General features: G+C 32.9%; 1 protein-coding gene across 1 annotated transcript; it reads right to left on the bottom strand.

The window, feature by feature from the left end:
- Positions 1-55: 55 nt before the first annotated feature.
- LOC147071221 (lopap-like) lies at positions 56-8,127 on the bottom strand. The gene is made up of 4 exons (XM_085948266.1): positions 7,940-8,127; positions 3,267-3,483; positions 2,001-2,108; positions 56-1,140 (listed from the first exon to the last, which is right to left on the bottom strand). The coding sequence occupies exons 1-4, from the start codon at positions 8,063-8,065 to the stop codon at positions 938-940; spliced, it is 654 nt and encodes a 217-aa protein (XP_085804392.1). The 5' UTR covers positions 8,066-8,127; the 3' UTR covers positions 56-937.
- Positions 8,128-20,627: the final 12,500 nt, after the last annotated feature.

Here is a 20,627-nt window from a genome sequence, read left to right as displayed (position 1 = left end):
TTTTTTGTAAATATATTTTGAACGTATAAATAATAAAGTATATTATATTATTATCTTCGTGCGACACAGATAAGACATTCGAAGATCTCATAAAAAATCATATATTTATTTATAATTAATATGACTACCATAAAGTAAACACAATTATATTTGTCATAAATAAAGGACAGTGGAAGAAGAAGAAGATTGAAATGAGTGTAGTATTTAGTAACACTTCATGACCAAATTGCTTATTAGGACACATTGACTGAATCGTACTTTATACATAACATATCATATCAAATCTATAGAACAATAATAAATTATATTACAAGAAAAACTATTTATTAGATTTAAAACACTTTTTTTTTTACAAATAAATAACTATAATCAATTTACAATATAATTAGATGGGTAGGTAGATAAACAAAATGCACTTTAATATTCTTATTACAAAGATAATATTATTTAATAACATTAACTGTCAAATTTTAAATGTTTAGCACTGTTAACTATCTTTCACCGCCTTTTTTTATTAAATCGAAGAAATTTATAATACATAATATATTAACAATTCCTAATATATTATTAAAAATGGTGTGGTTAAGAAAAAGAAAAATAAACTGTAATGCTTATTTCCCTAATACATAACAAAATGTAATTAGAAGATATATAGAAATAAAATACAGTTTAAAATCGACTGATATTTGAAAAGGGAAAAAATACTGCTGATCCAGACTCATCTCAATCTCCATTATTAATTATACAATAGCTAAGGTAGTTAGTTAGCGTACCCAGTACAATTTTACATAATATCTCTCCTTTCATTGTCACCGGAGAATTACTACTGTCGTCGTATTGTGTATTTTGATAGTGGGTTGATTTTTTCTGTTAGCGAAATGTTGATACATCTTACCAAGATGGCGATAGATTTGATGAATCGTAATATATTGTTAATTTACAGAAGTTTAATGAGTAGTGCTGAGATTAAAGACACGGCCAATGTCAATGTTTGCAATGATGCACCGTTGCATGCGTCAGCGCTGTGTGATGTGGCTCTTAACTCTAAGAACTCCAGTTTGGCTTTGCCAATAGTTTCGGCCGCATCCATTAAGCTTTTGGTTGTTAAGACGGTAGTTCTACTTAGCACCCAGATGACGACTGAAAAAAACAATAAAGCATTGGTTTATTTGTCTATAATGGCGTAAACTGACTTATGCGCAAACTCAGAAGGAGCGATGCTGTGTAATAGTGCGGGCTGCAGTTTGGCGAATGGCGCGACCATTTGCAGTTAATAATATAATGTAATATAAACTATAAAGAAACATACCACATAAGCGTGATGTCTGATGAAAAATACGACGTAGTTAGAGCGACGTGGAGTGAGAGAAAACGATACAATATACTTAATGTAAGAGCAGGCAAACAATAATTAAATGTATGCTATGTAATTCATGCGCAGTTGAAGAAATCGTAATCTGCGCAATTTCAAAGTGAAGTATTGTTCCACTAAAATAGCACGGAAACCGCTGTTCGTGAATGGACGATAGTGTCGACGTGCGAGCAGCGTATTTAATCGCCAGGCGCGTCTCACGCCTCAAACCTACTCAATCGTGTTTTGCAAAAAGCTATGTTTTTATTATTACTGATATTGATCTAAAACCTTTACCAATCGATTCTGCAAAGTAATAGTGCGGTACTTGTTGGCATAATATATGTCAAAATGATCAAGTATGGTACATGTCATAGTATGCCAATATTAGCTTGATTTGGAAGAGCGCTGATGAGCAGGTATTAAAAGGCAAATAGTTAAAATTTGTCGTAATTAGTATGTCACCTCATAGCAGAGGAATAATGCGCGGACGGGGTGTAAACCCATGTTTTTCGCTTGGGCAACGCTTTCAAAAAGTTTCAAAAATTTGTCCACTTCGTATATAGTACATTTATAAAATCTGAAAGCAAAGAATATAATTCTTTTGGACTGAAAAAAATAATTATAAAAAGGTTAGTCAGTCGCTTACTCGAACTTTTTTGTTTCGCTGGAGCGACTACATCCATATCTTTACACGAATATACGACGGCGTAATTCTTGTAGTCCGTGGACAGAACCCAGTATGGGTAAGTGGCATCTGTAAAAAATATGCAAACATATTGTATTAAATAATTATAAGATGTCAGTGGCAAAGGATGAATTTTTGAAAGAGGTAGGCTGTGGAGATCAGAGAAAAAGAGCTCACTTGTTATTTATACTTATTGGAAATAAGAAGATAATACCATATTACTACTGATGAATAGGTATACACTAATGACAACGACACTTATTGTTAATATTGTATACGTTCAATCATGGAAATACATAAGTTTAATGGAGTAAATAATATTGTAATATAAATAATAATGTGAATTTAATATGAAATTGCTGTTTCTGATAGTAAAGACTTACGAATGGATTAGCGAGATTTAAAATAGTAAAGCAAATCATGGTGTACTTTGGCCTTTTCGATTCATAAATCTAATTAGTCCGCCAAATATGAAACTGCCGTAAAACGTATGAGATCATGGTGGAATTACTTTGTTAATAGTGAGAAGCATTGTTTTTTCAATCTTTCTCATTTTTATTAATTTATGTGAAAAAATAAAATGAATCGGGAACTTACACATGGGTATAATTCAAACTTCATTCTCAACTCAGTTTAATTCTAATGTAGTTATTTGTATTAAAAGTATTTTTTCTGTTATATTTTCGTTTTTATTTTATTTTCTATAAAAATTCATAAAAAAATCAACCCCGAAAGTTTCGGGATTATGTTTATCAATACCGGGATTCATAGGTATCGAAAATATCTCGGGATCCCGGGATTAGAATCCCTAGCCATGACTATACTCTCGTAATCTCTTACTTTTAGTTGCAATATAAAGTTCGATTTTTGAAATTTTCTTTATCAGGGGTAGAAAACTTGTTTGTTGTTGCAATCGACTTTTTACGTAAGAAAATAGTGGCGTTCTACCCCGAATATTAAAAAAAGGATAGTTAGGTACCTAACTAATAAGTAAAATTTTATTAACAACAATTGTACACGCGTGGAATAAAAACATACATGCATTTTGAATACTTAGACATGGCGAGTCTCAAATTTTTAAAAATTATTTATTTATTTTAATTAAAAGGTTCTTAAAATAACAATCAAAATTTCCTTCACGATAGACCTGTTGGCTATACCTGTTTTATATTATTTAAAAAAAATGTAATTTTAAATCGTTTGTGTGACAATTTGGAATGTACGTACTCTTTGAAGGGATAGAAACGGTGAGTTTGGCCTCTGTACTACTGGCATTGACAAGCGTCGCTAGTCCATCAACCATGTGCCATGTCTTGTTGAACACTCCCATGTTGTGGACATTTATTGGGTTGGTACCGTTGAGGGCATAGGTCGCCGACACACAGTCCATGTCCTTTTCCTCAGCATGTTCGTACCTATAGACCTCATGCCATGCTCCGGCGTACTGTAAAAATACGAGTATAATAAAATAATTAATATTCAGAATATCAATACTCTTAACCCACCACAAGAAGAGAGGCCTAGGAGGGGCCCTGTGTGGTGGTTCGACCAGTTAAGTGAGGTAAACACACACCACAAATTTACTCTTAGCCGGCTCTCACATCAAAAATCGTCCGCCTGCAACATGTCGAATACGTCGTATGTGACGTCATCGCTATTCGCAAAACACACGTTGCCAAATGGAGCTCCGCAGATTTGTTGAATGCGACTGTTTAGTTTGAAAAAAAACATCTGCTGTTGCAATTGACAAGTTGCACGCTTCTGGGGCTGCGAGTCGAAGATGCCAGGACGCATTTAAACACCTACGAATTGGTCATTCCTATACCGGCTCGCGGATCGCCCCATCCAAATATCTACACGTTTCGAAGGTTACGTGCGACTGTCACTAGGTAGATCAGCGCGGTCTTCATATGCAACACCGGATTGACGTTCTTGGAAGGTTTGGTTTATGGCTGTTTAAACGTGAGAGCCGGATAATAGTAAAAAAAAGTCACCTGCGCTATTTCACTTGCAAACATATGTGGCTTTGCGATGAAAATTGATAGATATGATGATTGATAAGTATAATTAAATAATATGTCAACTGTAGAATTTTATTTCATAAATACTGTTTCCTGAGTACTTCTAAGAGTCGTATGGTTACTTGGTTATCACAAAACGGTCGCAATCAATGCTTTATAATAATGATGCTGAGTGCTTACAACTGAATAACTAAAGTGGATTTAAAAAATACATTGAATAGCCTAAATTTTACTTTGTAATCATAGGGTAATATGGAGTACTATTTGGGGAACACTATTGTGGACATCACACTGCTCTTAACCTTAGTCATAGGTAGGGGGCCCCGCAAACGTTTGGAGTATTCCATTTGAATCGTTTTTAGCGAACCGAGTTTTACTTTTTGTCATCTTCATACTCTACGCACATTCACGTATGGTAAATATACAACTAACTATTATTATTTAAAGCTTACATTGGTACTAAATAAACATGTTGAGACTGTTGAAATGGTAATATTGAATTTTCCGGTTTTGGACAAACTGGAATGTTAACAATCAAGTTTCTTTAATTCACAGGAACTTTAACAATGCTGTTTTCACGATGTTCAAATTATAAATGTTAAATTAGTAAGCCGTATATCAGGCAGTGCTTCAAGAAGCAGAAAGGCGAAACCGATTGAAATTGAAGAAAGCTTAAATAGACTATAACAAATATTCTGTCATATATACCCAAAGATGGAGAATAAAAATGTTGATATATGGCAGGGTTGGCGAACCTTTTTACGTAAGCGTGCCAAACTTCCCCAAATATTATTTTTCGACTGTCTGACGTACCGAGCAGTTTTCATAGGGAAAACATGAAAAATTAGTTTAATTAAAAATGTTTCAAAATTACTATTTAGTTCTTGTGATTCTATCTTTCAACGTGTTTCTAGCCGAAGGCATATCTTTTATTCTTTGAATATTTTTTCCTTGTTTTAAACAATTGCATTTTAACTATGTTTCTTGGATATATTCCCCAGAACTGATGTCACTGTCTGCCAGAATTACTACTAGTAGCTACACCGAGTTTTTGTTTCTTATTGCCAATGGCTGTACCAACAGCCATTTTTGTGGATGGCAATTAAATTGTTTGTCACTGTATTACTAAGCTTGTTTTTTGACGCACAAATTGACACCAGAATTACTCCGATCAGATGAGGCATTCTTTCGCTAGTGTAGTCTCACTTACCTTAACCTACCTTAAAAAAGGAACATTCTGAACTAGAAAGTTGTATATTGTAGTGTGAAGACTTTGTGATTTGAAGTTATCGATATGACATTGTATCAACGGGGCGTCGACGAAATGTGTAAGGCATTTAAGGGCAAAAGTAACGTAGTAATAATACTTCTAATTTCAAACAATTAATACGTATTATATTTTGGAAAAAAAAAGCTAGGAATATTTTTTATCATCAAACTACATTTTGATAAGTTCTTTAAAAAGTGACATAGATAAAGATTTTTGAAAAATTCACTGTTTAAGCCAGTGGCGTGCAGTGCTTAGATGCTGTAGATGCGGCGCATACATCAAGTAATCCAATATATTCATATGAAAGTATAGGTACGTATCCATATTTTCAATAAAAAAAATTTTGCTACTTGCTACACCACACTGTACATTATTAAGTAACAAAAGTAAGTATTCCAAGAGTTAGTGGTGTATGTACAGTATATTAAATATTTTAAAAAAATCGACTAGGATTAGTAAAATGAGTGTACAGCGTATATACACGCTCATTTTCTATGGCCGGCCTGTCTCAAAAATGCATGCTAAGAACGATGTCAAAAATGCTCTGGAATTGGATTCAATTAGTGTTTTAATATTAATTATTATCTATTCACGAAAACATTATGTGCATATGTGTTGAGTAATATTATAATATTATTACAAATAAATTAGCGTGCGCTTGGGATAGTTAAATAATTATTTATTTTAGGTATAAATAGATACGTTGTTGATTTTGGTTTTGGTAAATTTTGTAAATTTTAAAAAGGTACCCTACCTGGGTTTAATTACAATGATACTTATAAAACAGTAATAGTGACATCTCTAAGTAAGGTACCGACTCTTACTATCTGTAGCTGTAATTTCATTATCATCTGCATTTTATTATGTTTACAACGCATAAATACATGCAGAAAAATCATTTACATTCTGATATACGCATCCACACGCATATTTAAAGAACGTTGATGCCGCAGGCGAAAATTTAATGGTCTACACCGAATCAACTCTAAAAAGTGTTATTATTCGCATTCTACAGTAAATCTCCAGTAAATGAAAACATAATAAGTTTGCTAAAAATATAATATATTAACTTTTTGATATTAATAAAACGGATTTCATGTCACATTTTTTTTTATTAAATAATCAAAGTTTTTTTTAAACAAATATAAAAACTATTAAAACTATGAATTTGTCAAAAATCTCCTCGATACAATATAGAAAACTTTACATACTAAATTTTATTAATAAATATGAGCGTAAAATATTAAGTAACAATAAGATGGGATCCTTTAACAAATTCACATTCTATGACATTTTTTAAAATTGCTTTGCAAAGTTTATCTTTGACTTAAAATAAAAAAATATTTTACTATTTTATAATTTCAGATATATTTATGTATTTATTAATTAACACAGTTTAAAATATAAATAACCAAAAAAATGTCTCAAATGCCTACCAGAGCGGAAGAATATCAACCTGCCAATTTGAGAAAAATTACTTGTTGATAATTTCCATTTTAAAGTGTTTACGTTTGCAATACGTTCGTATCTATTTAAAATTATTAAAAAAGATTTCATGCTTTACACATATTTATTGAAAACTAAATAAATGCAAAAGAAACATATTTTTCAACGATAAACTTATGATTAAAAAAAAACTTTATAAAAAGTAAATTCGAGGATCCCATGTTATTATAACATTATAATATTATTGTATGGTAATACTCGTATTTACTACTACAATGTCGTGTATTGAGTTTCTCTATCACGATGGCCGAGTGGTTACGCGTGAGGCCTATAAGGTCATCGAGTCCCTGATCAGGCACCAAAAACTTTTTATTTCAATGTGTGTTTGGGCCCAGATTATGATATTTTCAGGATCGTACATGGTTAAAAATGTTTTGAAAACGTTTTTGACTAATTCATACTTTTAATAATTTTTAGATTTATTTAAAATACATCGATTTTTTATTGAAAAATAAATATATATCGTGTACCTATAACTTTAAATTTATTTATTTTAAATCTAGCTTCAATAATTGTTGTAATAAAACTTTCAACTTAAGGGGTTGTGCAGTGCTAATATGTATGGAGTACTCATCTGCCGACGAAATAACAAAAAAGCAAATTCATAATAATATATTATCTATTAATGATTTTTTCAATTTTAGAATGTTTAGAATTATCAATACTTGTAAATATTATTAGGTATTATCGTTTCCATATTTTGTATTTAGGAGTGAACATACTCGTATTAACAGATATATTATTAGAGATTTGGTATTATGACCAGACCAAAGCTCGAATTAATATAAATAAAAAAGATTTCAATTTACATCAATTTTTGTTTTCAAGAAAAAATCGTGTTTGTTGAAATTAAATAAACATAGTTTATTAACAGTGAATTAATAAAAAAATATTTCCACTTTATTCGAGAAAATTAATTAAAAAATATTTTATTTATAACAATAACTATCGTTGATTTAAAAAGATATGTCACGTGTTTCTTATTATTTTTGGATACATTCAGATAAATTAAGAGTCACGTATGTTTCGTAAATCCGTCATTACATGTCACTAAAAGCATTGCATTCCTGTTTGCTTTACTATTTTTTATAACTATTACGTACTTCTGTAACATTGAAGTTCTGTAAAGCTTTAACATCTTTATTATCTTCACATTTTCCTTCCAGTTCTAATGCAGAAGTCAACGTCGTCAATGAAGCGAGGGACAGGATGACTGCGAAGAATTTCATTTTAGATTTTGATATAATACTGTTATACACTAAACCCTAGACACTATCAGCTGTAACGCTCACTTATCACTGTTTGTTTTTGGTACAGAGGTTCATATATATATAGACGGTATGACGGGTTATCTGTAAAGCAGTGCTTTTCAAACAGTATACACAAAAAATTTTAATAAAAGACCAGACATCGTTGGGTTTCAAAACAAATTTTTGCATAACAAAACGTTCAATGAATAAAACTACTCGTAAAAATTGTGGCGTTGCTGCCGAAAGTGGGTAAGTCGATAATTTAGGTATTTAGAGTATATATAAATAATCTGTTTATTTCTATATATAAATATGTAGGTACCTATGCTAGAAAAAAAGAGGTCATTGATATACAACATGCACAAAAATCACAAAGAAATTAGTATAATACCTGAATTTAGAGGCCATGTTAAACTTCAAATTGCTATTACTCCAACCTACCAACCTGTTGGTAAAAGTTGAACGATCTATGAAACCATTGAACGATATATAATTACTTCACCCTCTCAAGACCCAGTATTGGGGCATAAGGCAGGTACAAGGTCGTGCCACTTCCCTCAGTCCATCGCCAAATCTTGCGCCTCCTGTCATGCGAGACCTGCAGCACGTATATCGCTTTTGTAGCACCGCTGCACAGTAGGAGAAAAGCCCAAAATCGTGGCCGAAACCTGAAATGACCTCTGATTTGAATAAAAATTGGCATACAGAGGCTTTGAAGGTCGCTGATTACGAATCCGAAAGCCAAATTATCGTAAACAAAATGGCCGATCCAATATGGCGGACATGGATGTTAAAAAGGTGCCAGATCTTGACAAACATTGGTATATACGGGTTTTCAAGGTCGTTGATTACGAATCCAAAATCTAAATGATCGTAAACAAAATGGCCGATCCAATATGGTGGACATGGATGTTAAAAAGGTACCAAATCTAGACAAAAATTGGTATATACAGGTTTTTAAGATCGCTGATTACGAATCCAAAATCTAAATTATTGTAAACAAAATGGCCGATCCACAATGGCGGAAATGGATGTTAAAAAAGTGTCAGATCATGACAAAAATTGGTATATGCGGGTTTTGAAGGTCACTGATTACGCATTCAAAAGCTAAATTATAGTAAACAAAATGGCCTATCAAGCACAAGACGCACCTATTCCGCAGGTTACTTTTATAAATTTCGCAAGGTTATACAATAAACTAAAGGCCTAGACTATAAGCTTTGCAAAATGTGACAAAATATATAACTTTTCGAATAGTTGAAAATGCTAGTTTTCAAATATATTCAATTTTATTTATGCAGAAATTTGTACTACATTTCAATAATTTATACATTAAGTTTAGACTCAACCAATGTAAAAATCTTTTCTACATACCTCCAGAAGTCGTATTCATGTCGCAGAATTGAAATTGAACACTTTACTTGAAATTTATGGGTTTTCAAAGTCACCGTTATTTTTGTCTGTTTAGCACGCGACGCGTACACTCTCCACGAAGGCTAACTTCCAACTGACGCAGCGACGAAGGTATACGGTCAAAACGCTTCCCTTTTCACAATGAAATGCAGTCATTAGTCCTCTACCTGACTGACTACTCAAGTATTCCCATTTCGAAAATTCATTTCTGGGGTTTTGGCCACGTTTTTGGGCTTTTCTCCTACTGTGCGCTGGTGGGTGAAGGAAGGCTGGCCACAGCGACGGCACCACACAGTTGTGCCACAAGGCTACGGAGCGGCGTACTCTCTGGCGGCATCCGGAACATATTATGTTCCAGCCGTGTGAAGCTTCTCTTTGTGATTACTTGAATTGGCTGCTGTATTTTCTCATGAATTCTAGTGTTTGTAACGCGGTCGTATCAATTACTCCTAAGATTCGGTACCGAATCTCAAAGCTCAAAGACCGTTGTAACAGCCATACAGGAGTACATGCAGCATGCACGCGTTGAACTAACAAAACTTGGTCCTCACAGAATACAGCCTTCACCTCCATACGACTCTAAGCTTACTGAATGCATTCCTGCCACACTTATTGCCTAATCTAGTTCATTGGAAAGACTGCTATCGCCGGCAACTGTGGCACCATAGTATTTGAACCTGGTCACCAGCCCCGATGGGCACGGAAACCCAAAGAGGTATTTCAGGGTCAATGCATGCAGCGCTGCACATGGATTTGGTCTTTTCGGTGTTCAGATGAACACCTACATGGTTTGAGATCGCGGCCAGCCTGTTAGTTGGTTACCTCCAACCGTTCGACCGTCAAGTTAAACATGACTGCATTAATTGCTTACTCCCAGTCGCATAGTAATTATTATGATCCTGAAAAGAATCTAATTATTTTTATGATATCCCGTTTAGTTATTGTTTAAAGCTTCGATAAACTATTTTTTTACGAACTTTATTAGTATTAATCTTTACTGTTACTGTGTGAGGGGTCTAGGACGATTTGGCGCCGGGACAACTGGACGCCACGCAATTCAAAAATAAATAGACGTTAGGTACTTAAAGGTACTAATATTTAATATAAAATATTTAATAGTACTAATTATATTTAAATTATTATATTATGATTTAATAATTAGTGAGAATTTAAATATGCACACGTAAATAATGATTTAATCGTGCATATGTGAAGCGCCTAGTTTCAAAAGCCCCTAAACGGTTTTTGAAAATTTTTGAGTTAGATATGTATTTAGATGGATATTTTTGTTACCTATATTATGGCCAAAGATTGAACTTTATAAAACGCCAAAAACCGTTAATACGTATGATCAAAAATTAGGGTCAATTTCAAAACCCGCCAAAATGGGTGGGTGTGCTTTTCAAATACCCATAAAATGGAAGGCCAAAATACTCTTTAGAATGTAACGAATTAAAAGATAAATACTTACATAAAGTTCACAGATTTAATAGATATGATTTTTTCTCAGTTTTCTCAAAACTACCTAAAATCATTTACTCATTTTTCTCAGAACTACCTAAAATCGTTTTAGGGGCTTTTGAAACTAGGCGCTTCATGTTTAAGTTCCAACAAAATAGAGTTTTTTATCTTTATATAAATCCTTAGATTCTTAATCCGCAATAAAAAAACATGTTAAGAGTAAAATGAATTAAAACTATTATGTAGTAGATAGAAACTGATTAAAATTCTTCGTCTAAATTCTGTATACGTGTCTACGACAGTGCGGCGTCCAATTGTCCTGGCGTCCAGTTATCCCATTCCCTATTGTGAGGTCACGTCAGTCGAAAATGTGTAATTTTTCAGAATATAAAAACTTGTGAAATTGGTGACGTCATGTGATTTGTGAGAGCTGACTACACTGTGGTTCTGATCATGGCCCCCATATCCTGAAGCGGGCCTCTAGGTTAGGATCTTTTGCAAGCTAAGGTGAAGGGCAACGTTTTCCAAAATGGTATTCCACAGAGCCCAGGGTTCTACAAGGTAAAACTAAGGGTATTCCGTAATATGTTTTGTGTTTTTTTTTGTATTATTAAAAAACACCTCTTAAATTATTGAGTAGCCGATAATCAGAATCGTATAAGTACTTACAGCTTACAGCGACCCCCTTTTGTGGTAACCAAGTACTATGAGACCCCTCACCATATTGGATAAATAGCTATCAGGAAATACACTAAAAAATACGAGTACTACAAAATAAAATTCTACGCGTGAACTATCATTTAAATATATTAATCATCATATCGCATCAACTACATTTTTTATTAATGGCATCATACATGAAGTAAAATAACGTGACTATCGGCGAAAATGTACGATGTGTACATGTTTATCTCACTTATCTCGTCGACCCGCAACGCCGGGCCCTATAAGCCCCCTGTTCTGATCGTGTCCGGAAATTTGTACGTATGCCGTTCGCCGTATCACACTTCACTGTGTATGTTGTATCCATTGATATACTACTAGATGAGGAGTTCCCATACAAGTGTCATTTTAAAAATGTACCACAAAAGAAGATATTACGAATATCATCTTATAATATTTCCTTGTAGGTATAATGCGTTAAGACCGTTAGCATGGATTCCCGAATTTCATCCGTATTGCCCTGGCTGTGAAACTAAATTTGCGTTTTTGGAATAGTGACCCTAAGGGTTTCTGCAACCCAAAGCTTGCAAGCTACCAAAAATTCATGTCTGAGCGGACAGAGCAAGTCGTCATGCGCTGACTATTAGTTAGAGTAAGATGCAAGCTAGATCGGGCTTACTCATAATTATTGCCAGGTCGTTTTTGAGACAAATATTAAGTGAGCTTATATCGAGTTAAGTCCGCTGATATTAAAACAGTAAGTTTTAACTCTGGCCGAGTCGCTGAAAATCGGGCGTCCAGTAGTATATCAATGGTTGTATCGGAAATATATGGTCGTACATTCAAGAATGTTCAATCTCTCTGGGTCATATAGTAGGTACAGAGATAAAATTCGTGGCTAAATAAAATACGGTTCTTGTCGGTTTACAGGATTCCAGCGGCAAACAAATTTTGAAAATAGCCGATATAGGTACTGGATCATTTCTTAGGTTAGGTTAGCTTAGGTTTTCATGCTTGAATTTTTCCAAAATCGATTATGAAAATGCTCCACAAACAACGCGTAATTTTTTCATCTTGGTGCTATAGAGATGGCCGTATAGTAGGTATACGGGAATCTCTTTTCGATAAGAAAGCTCTCGGCCAACTGTGCTACGGTGAAATGTAATACGTACTATTTACATGTAACCGGTTCTGAGACATTGAAATACCAATTAAACGACACTGTATAGTTTTGCCCGTGACGAGAGCTTATGTGAATTCACTTAAGCTCACGCGACGTGATAATAATCTGTTGCTGGCCGTAGGATCTATATTTCACATGCATACGTGAAGACTAGTAGCACACATTGGTTGAACAAACGTTAGCCCGGTCGCACAAAGAAAATCGTCTCGATTGAGATATGGTCATAAATCAAAACCAGGGCGCAATGTTATAACTACTACTCTTTTCCGTGCGTGAGAATTTGTTGCTAGCTGCAAGCAGGTGTTTTTTTTTACCAAAAATATCGCACCGATGCTAAGTATGTGCGGCAGTGCATTAAGTTACATGTGTTTTGTGAATGACACATGAGACGAGCTTTTATTTGCGACCGGCCTTAAAGATACTATGTAATATATAGTATATATTATATTAATATTCAATAACCCGAAATGCGCTGGGTGCCAGTTTGGTTCTGTGAAAAATCCTTAAAAAAAATACCAAGTGCACTTTACACTCCGTTTCTAAGTATATACATTCGAGTGAATAAAAAAGACTACACTTAAAACTAAAGATTAAATTTTAATTAGGCCAAAGTTATTTTATATTGCAAATTCATTTATAGCACACTTCAAGCCGCAAATATTTAAACACAATTTTCGGTTTACTCAAACGATTAATCCCATAAATTATTCAAATTGTATTTAAGGGTTACATTTACATATAAATTTCACGTAATACAGTTCGTTGTGAGCTGTTGTACCGGAAAAATATGACGAAATAGATTATTCAGATCAACAAAATTACGCGTTGTTTGTGGAACATTGCAGACAGTAATGTTACAATTTTATTACTCGTACATCCAATAAGAACGTTAATTTGATATTGAGTGGTTTCAAATATTTGATAATAACGCTGTTATAATTATCATTTAAAAAAAAAAAAACTTGATATTTACGAGTACCTACTTGCTAACTTTCTTTTGAATCATTCAAAGTTTTACATAATTATACATGTGCGTTGTATTTTTAATTTACTTACATATCTATTTTATTCTGTGTTTGCTTTGCATTCCAGTGGTTTTTATTTCGTATTTTTTGAACGCCCACGATAACTAAGCGGCGACTGTGTTCGCTTATAATGGTCGTAAGTCCCGGGATCGAATCCTAGGTCTGTAAAAACCTCATGTTGTTTTTCAATGTGTGTTTGAACCCAGAGTATGGGATTTAATATGTTGAGTAAGTAGCTAACATACATTTCTGGTAGTACATCCTCCAAAAAATAGGTATTTTATTTATACACGAATTTGATCTCAATCCTATTTGGCCATTGGTTTTCGATGCAAATACTCACGGTGAACTGTGATACGGCAAAGTACATGAAGTAGGCGTGATCAGAAAAATACTGCTATTTTTAATTCTTAATTCAGCAAAGTCTTATTCAGTAACTGCCCAATAACTAATAAGTATTTATCACTTCAAATATGTGACGTTGAAAATAATTAAAAAGAGTTTGAGATTCTGTGGATATACACGGTTGTTAAATATATATTACATATATAGTGAGATAATAGGCGTTTGGTACATTCAGATATCAAAATATGATAATGTGTGAAGATCAAGATATTATGTAGATACATAGTCATAATTAGGGAATCCAATCCCGAGCCAAAATTCTGATACCGGGATTTCATACCGGGATTGGCATGTTTTCCATTGTTAATATAAAATTTTTATATTTACAAATAACATTGATAAAATCGGTCAAAAATAAATGTAGTATAATTTATACTATTTAAGACATTTATTGTTAATATTGTATACGTTCAATCTTGGAAATACACAAGTTTAATGGAGTAAATAATATTGTAATATAAATAATAATGTGAATTTAATATGAGATTGCTGTTTCTGATAGTAAAGACATAATGAATGGATTAGCGAGATTTAAAATAGTAAAGAAAATAATCATGGCGTACTTATGGCCTTTCCGCATCATAAATCTAATTAGTCAACCAAATATGAAACTGCCGTAAAACGTATGATACTCGTATCATGGTAGAATTACTTTGTTAAAAGCTACACATGGGTATAAATCAAACTTCATTCAAACTCAGTTTATTTCTAATGTAGTTTTTTTTTTATTAAAAGTATCTTTTCTGTTTTATTTTCGCTTTTATTTTATTTTCCATAAAAATTTCGAAAATCCCGAAATCCCGAGATTATGTTTATCAATCCCGGGATTTATAGGTATCGAAAATAGCTCGGGATCCCGGGATTGGAATCCCTAGTCATAATGAATTATTTATAAATTGCTAGGGAAAATAGCCAACAGAGTATTCCATATCACGCCAGTAGTGATTAAATCGATCTAATAATAATATTACGCTGTCCACACTCAGTGGCATATTAGTCCAGGATCCCATAGACTTTTCGTATACATAATATGCGGAACGCATTCTGACAATTGGAATAGGTTCTAGGGGTCACAAAGATATATAATGTCGATGTTGCCAGGTGATAATAGTGGGTTTTTTTTTTTTATTGAGGTTTTAATTTTTTTTCTTATAACCCACCAAAAATTGTTCTGAGTTCTTCAATAAAACCAAGACCGAATCAGGGATTGATTGAAAATGCATTAATTGTACCAGGCCATCGGCAAATGTGTAAGTAGTGTTTGTAAAAACTGTGATCATGATTTAGGGCAGTTTGAACACGTGACTTGTTGTTTCTTTTTTTTTTTAATAAATAATGTCTACTTAGTGTGGTTAGTGGTTATCGTTATTTCATTTATTCACCTACCTATATATGCAACTTACGCTGTTTCTGGATTAACCATTATACTAAAACTAATGTCATATGCATATATATGGTAAAGAAACCAATCTGGGTGATTCTATACAAAAATATTACGAAATAAAATAATTTAAGCCAAGGAGGATCCTAAGAATCGATCATTTTGAACACATTGCACTACCCGCTATTTTTATTTTTTCAAATGGGACGAACCGTTCTACGACCATGCCGATGGCATGGTACAATTATTGCATTTTCAATCAATCCCTGATTCGGTCTTGGTTTTATTGAAGAACTCAGAACAATTTTTGGTGGATTATAAGAAAAAAAATTAAAACCTCAATAAAAAAAAGTTGACCACTAATATCGCCTGGCAACATCGACATTATATATCTTTGTGACCCCAAAAACCCATTCCAATTGTCAGAATGCGTTCCGCATATTATGTATACGAAAAGTCTATGGGATCCTGCACTATATAATATATCGTGCGTTTGCTACCAAAAGTTGGTAAGTCGATAATTTAGGAATTTAGAGTTAACAACGGATTATGTGTCTGTATCAGGGAACTCGAAATAATGAGAACTGAAATACCTATCGGGTAAGGAAAAGCGGGCAACCGATCTCGAGTAAGCAAGAATACGGGATAAACTTAAACACGTGTCAAGAATACGTTATACGTTGAATACTGACAACTATTCTCGGTTTATGCATTGACGCTTATTTAATATTGGTGTATTACCATGGCCCCCACATCCTAAAGCGGGCCCCCAGGCTAGGATCTTTGACGGGCCCCCTTACCTATCACCAAGGTTAAAGACAGTGTGACGCCGTAAGGTAGCGTTTTGCTAAATGGTGTTCGATATAAAATTAAGAGTATATTAATTTTGGTGATTTTAATACATTCACTTGAATTATGAAGTAATCGAGTAATCAAAAATTGTATCGCGCAACCATATATAATTTGTAATGTAAATAATCCTAAGGTAAAATAGCGCCGCAGGCGACTTTTTTGTTGTCAGAGCAAATTTGTTATGTGTGTTTTTATCTCACTTAGATGGTCGATCCACCACGCTGGGCCTCCAGGCTGGCGTCCTCTCAGCCCCCCCCTGGTGGCCATGATGGTAGCACATCTAAAATATCAGTCTACCTCACTTATTATCGCTATTTTAATAACGAAAATACCAATATTTTGTGTTTTTAAAACCGAAGCTCGAACATGTGAAAAGCTACATTCTATCTGGGACAACAAGCGTCTATAGATGGATGTATATTTGATGAAATTGTTCGCAGACTAAAGCTAGGCTGGAGTGCTTTTGGCCGCCTGAATAATGTCTTCAAAAGTGACCTTCCACTGTGCCTAAAGCGCAAATTGTTCAACCAGTGTGTGGTTCCTGTGATCACATATGTCTGTGAAACATGGACCATAAGTAAAAGAGAGATCCAGAAGCTTAGAGTAGAACAATGTGGTATGGAGAGGTACATGCTGGGCATAACGCGAAAGGACAAAAAGAGGAATGAGTGGATAAGGAAGCAGACAAGGGTTTGTGATATTATAGAGTTTATTAAAAGCCTTAAATGGAGATGGGCTGGACACATAGCTAGAAGAAGAGACAATCGTTTGACGAATTTAGTCATCCAGTGGTATCCAAGAGGTACAAAACGTTCGCAAGGTAGACCTAGAGGCCGCTGGCTCGATGAAATGACAAAGTTCTGCGGAAGTACGTGGCAACGTAATGCACAGAACCGAGAGAAGTGGAAGCAGCTTGAAGAGGCCTTCATCCAGCAGTGGATAGATTCAGGCTGATGATAAATGATGATGATAATATTGTCATATGTATATAAATACCAGGATCCCTGTTTTCTTAATACCGGTATTGCGGTCAAGACCTACCCACACAATATTAGGTTGTAGCACCTATAATTATTTTGGTTTCCTAAAGGGAAAAGGAGTGTTTGCATTTCGGTATGTTGAAATAAATAAATAACAATAACATTTTTTTTTAATAAAAAAAACTTTATTTGTGTTCAAGATAGATCACGTCATCTTTCATAGACTCGTCAATTAGTTGCCTAGAATTTCTAGTTTTTTTATATAAATTAAAATCTATGTACATGATTCCATTCCTAATAATAATTACAATAATTTACAAATGACTTATAATTATGGAAATAGAGGATTTTTTATACATTACAAAAAGGATTTAATGAAAGTCTAGTAATTACAGGGTTGACAATAATGATTTACATTTCAATGATCGTGTTCAACAAAATGATTTTGTCAATATCATATTATTATCGATTATAAGATCGCGTTTTCTCTTTATGCAGTGATGGAACATGGAAACCACAAATGTAAGACAATTTATTTTCAATTTGTATATATTATTATTATGTTAAGTACAATCTACACAATGGGCGCTAAAATTGTTATCGTTTAATTGGAAGGTTTTATATAAATGCTCATGGTGGTGTTAGAAACATAAAACCCGCATAGTAGGTACGAGAAATTCACTGTATGTTTGATAAATTATGCATTCGATACGCCACATACTCAAAGAGCAAATAAAACTTCTAAATTATGACGATGATAAATTTAAAAAATATGTGGTTACCATTATTTTACGTGAATTAAAATAGGTTTCAATTTTGATTGAACTTATTCTGATAATGTAAGCACAGCTATCGATTCAATGAAGAAAGATATCTTTTGCCTTAAAAAAACTTTGACCATTCTAAAATCCCCAGTACAAAGTTAGTCATTTAAAAAGCTTCCTTATTTAAAATTTATAGTGTAAAATAAACTCAAAAGCTCAAATTTCATCGCACAATTTTATCGTTAACAGTCAAAGTCAAATATGAAAAAAAGGTTTTAAAATAAGAAGGGATTATTGGCTTTTCAACTTTCTTAAAAGAAAGGTCAGCATACTTATTATAGCGATGCAAGAATGATCTAAAAATAATAAAGTAATCTCTTTGAGAACTTTTATGTAAATTTGATTTCAATGTGTGGTTTGTATACAATATGTATTTATTTTCTCGATGATCAAGAGCAAAGTTCTATAGGGTCCAACCATGGGAATAGAAATAATAATTAAAAGTGTACCCTTAATTAAAATGTGATTTATTTTGGAAACAATATTTCCTCATTTATAAAAGCATAATGATGTGAAACAATATAATGTAATTACTCTTTAATTTGCATAATATTATGTTAGCGAAGGCTGTCAGTTTAAAATATATTTATTGCCTCTAAATATGGATGTTTATCACACAAACAAACCTAACGCAATCATAAATTTTATTTCATTTTGAAAAAAAAATATTTATTCACGGAAACAACTCAAAATTTCAAGATAAGTAAATTAACACGTGAAAAATTTCATGAATGCGTTATAAAATTAAACAATCCTTTCTGGATTCAACATACGGGAGTGTATGTCAGGGTTGATTCTATATTGAACTGTAAAATTACATCGGGCATTACTGAATTTTAAAAAGAAAAAAATATGTGCCTATCAGTTATTTGTGTTACAATTACAAACGCTTTTGTCAATAAGGTTTTTTTAGTTGTTTCTGTATAACAGACAATGGCGTCGACATTTGTTGCAGCTGTTAAAAGAAACATACTATTAAAAGCTCGAGATATATAGACTTTAGCGGTATACGATAAAGATTACCTTGGAAAATCACGTCACCAATTTATTATGAGGTATTAAGGACAAGCGAATGAGTCAAGAGAACTTACACATGCATCAAAGGCAGAAAGCTGTCTAGTAACACAGAGAAAAGTGTAAAGATGGTACAGTAAATAATGTAGAATAAAATGCTCTTGGGTACGAAACATTTACTAAATGACCAAAGCGTTGATATTCTGATACAACTTGTCCTGTATAAGACAGAAGAACATATTATGTAAAATTACTTTCTCGTTCGGAATAAACTTTTGTCCACGATAACTTTTCAGGTATTTTACAAATGACAGGAGTGCCAGGTATACGATGATAATTTGAATATACAAAATATTGTTGATCTTGCATTAATTTTATTTGAAAACAATCGTTTAAGAACTTTAAATTGTTTATATACTACATACTCAAAACTTACAAGGGACTGATAGCTAATAATGTCCATCACTGCATCATTCTAGTATATAATAATAATAGAATATTATGTAATTGACATATTTTTTTTATAAAAAAAACGTATATAAGTAAGCATGTAACAAATTCCTGTTGCAAAAAAAAAATAAGTGTTGAAATATTTATTGTTCAAATGAAGAGATACGGTCGTCGGGGACTCCTTGATCTCAAGGTAGTTCCCCCAGAACAAGGCTAATTCATTGCACTTAGGTTTAACTGACGATTATGAATATTATAATTATTCTTAAGCAGAAATTTTAAATGCCGTTTTTTTCAAAAATAATAAAGCCATCGATTTTCCGATCGCAGTGCCAGTTATTGCTATATTATTATGGTAATCTGCTTAGAAACAAATTAATATTTTCGATTGCAAACTCCGCTCCTATTAATGCGCTTTAATATAAAAACATGCATTACATTTTTGAATTTAACTTTTACATAATAATATATCAATTTGGCGGCAATCTGTTATCATGTTAAATATCAACAAATTCGATTTTTTATTTTAATTTAAAAATCCACTTCAGATACGTAGTTAATGATTTTTTTTTATCAAAATGCACTCTTAATGGAAAGATAATAAAAACATCATTGTGTCAATATTTCAAATTATGGATTTATATACATTTTCATTCTGAAGAAATAATCTTAAGTTATAAATGAGTAAGCCAATATTATCATGGGGTTATTTTTAATTGATAAATCATTTTCTATAATATAAAGATAAGTCTGTAATTATAAGTTACATACATGACATTTTAAATATGTATTTAATAGTTCTTATCTAAACCCTGTAATCGGAAATCTTAATATGAGTCATTTTTCTATGATATCTTTTATTTTGAAGCGATGAGATAGAAATATTACAG

The sequence above is a fragment of the Rhyacophila brunnea genome, unplaced genomic scaffold (genome assembly GCF_057557595.1).
Source record: "Rhyacophila brunnea isolate RB1 unplaced genomic scaffold, BYU_Rbru_1.0 scaffold_20, whole genome shotgun sequence".
NCBI lineage: Eukaryota > Metazoa > Arthropoda > Insecta > Trichoptera > Rhyacophilidae > Rhyacophila > Rhyacophila brunnea.
This window is presented reverse-complemented; position numbering and strand designations above follow the sequence as displayed.

Coding starts and splice junctions, on each gene's coding strand:
- LOC147071221 (XM_085948266.1), bottom strand. CDS start 8,065: ATGAAATTCTTCGCAGTCATCCTGTCCCTCGCTTCATTGACGACGTTG. Junction 3,484..7,939: donor AGAACTTCAATGTTACAGAA/GTACGTAATAGT, acceptor GTATTTTTACAG/TACGCCGGAGCATGGCATGA. Junction 1,141..2,000: donor AGCGAAACAAAAAAGTTCGA/GTAAGCGACTGA, acceptor TGTTTTTTTCAG/TCGTCATCTGGGTGCTAAGT.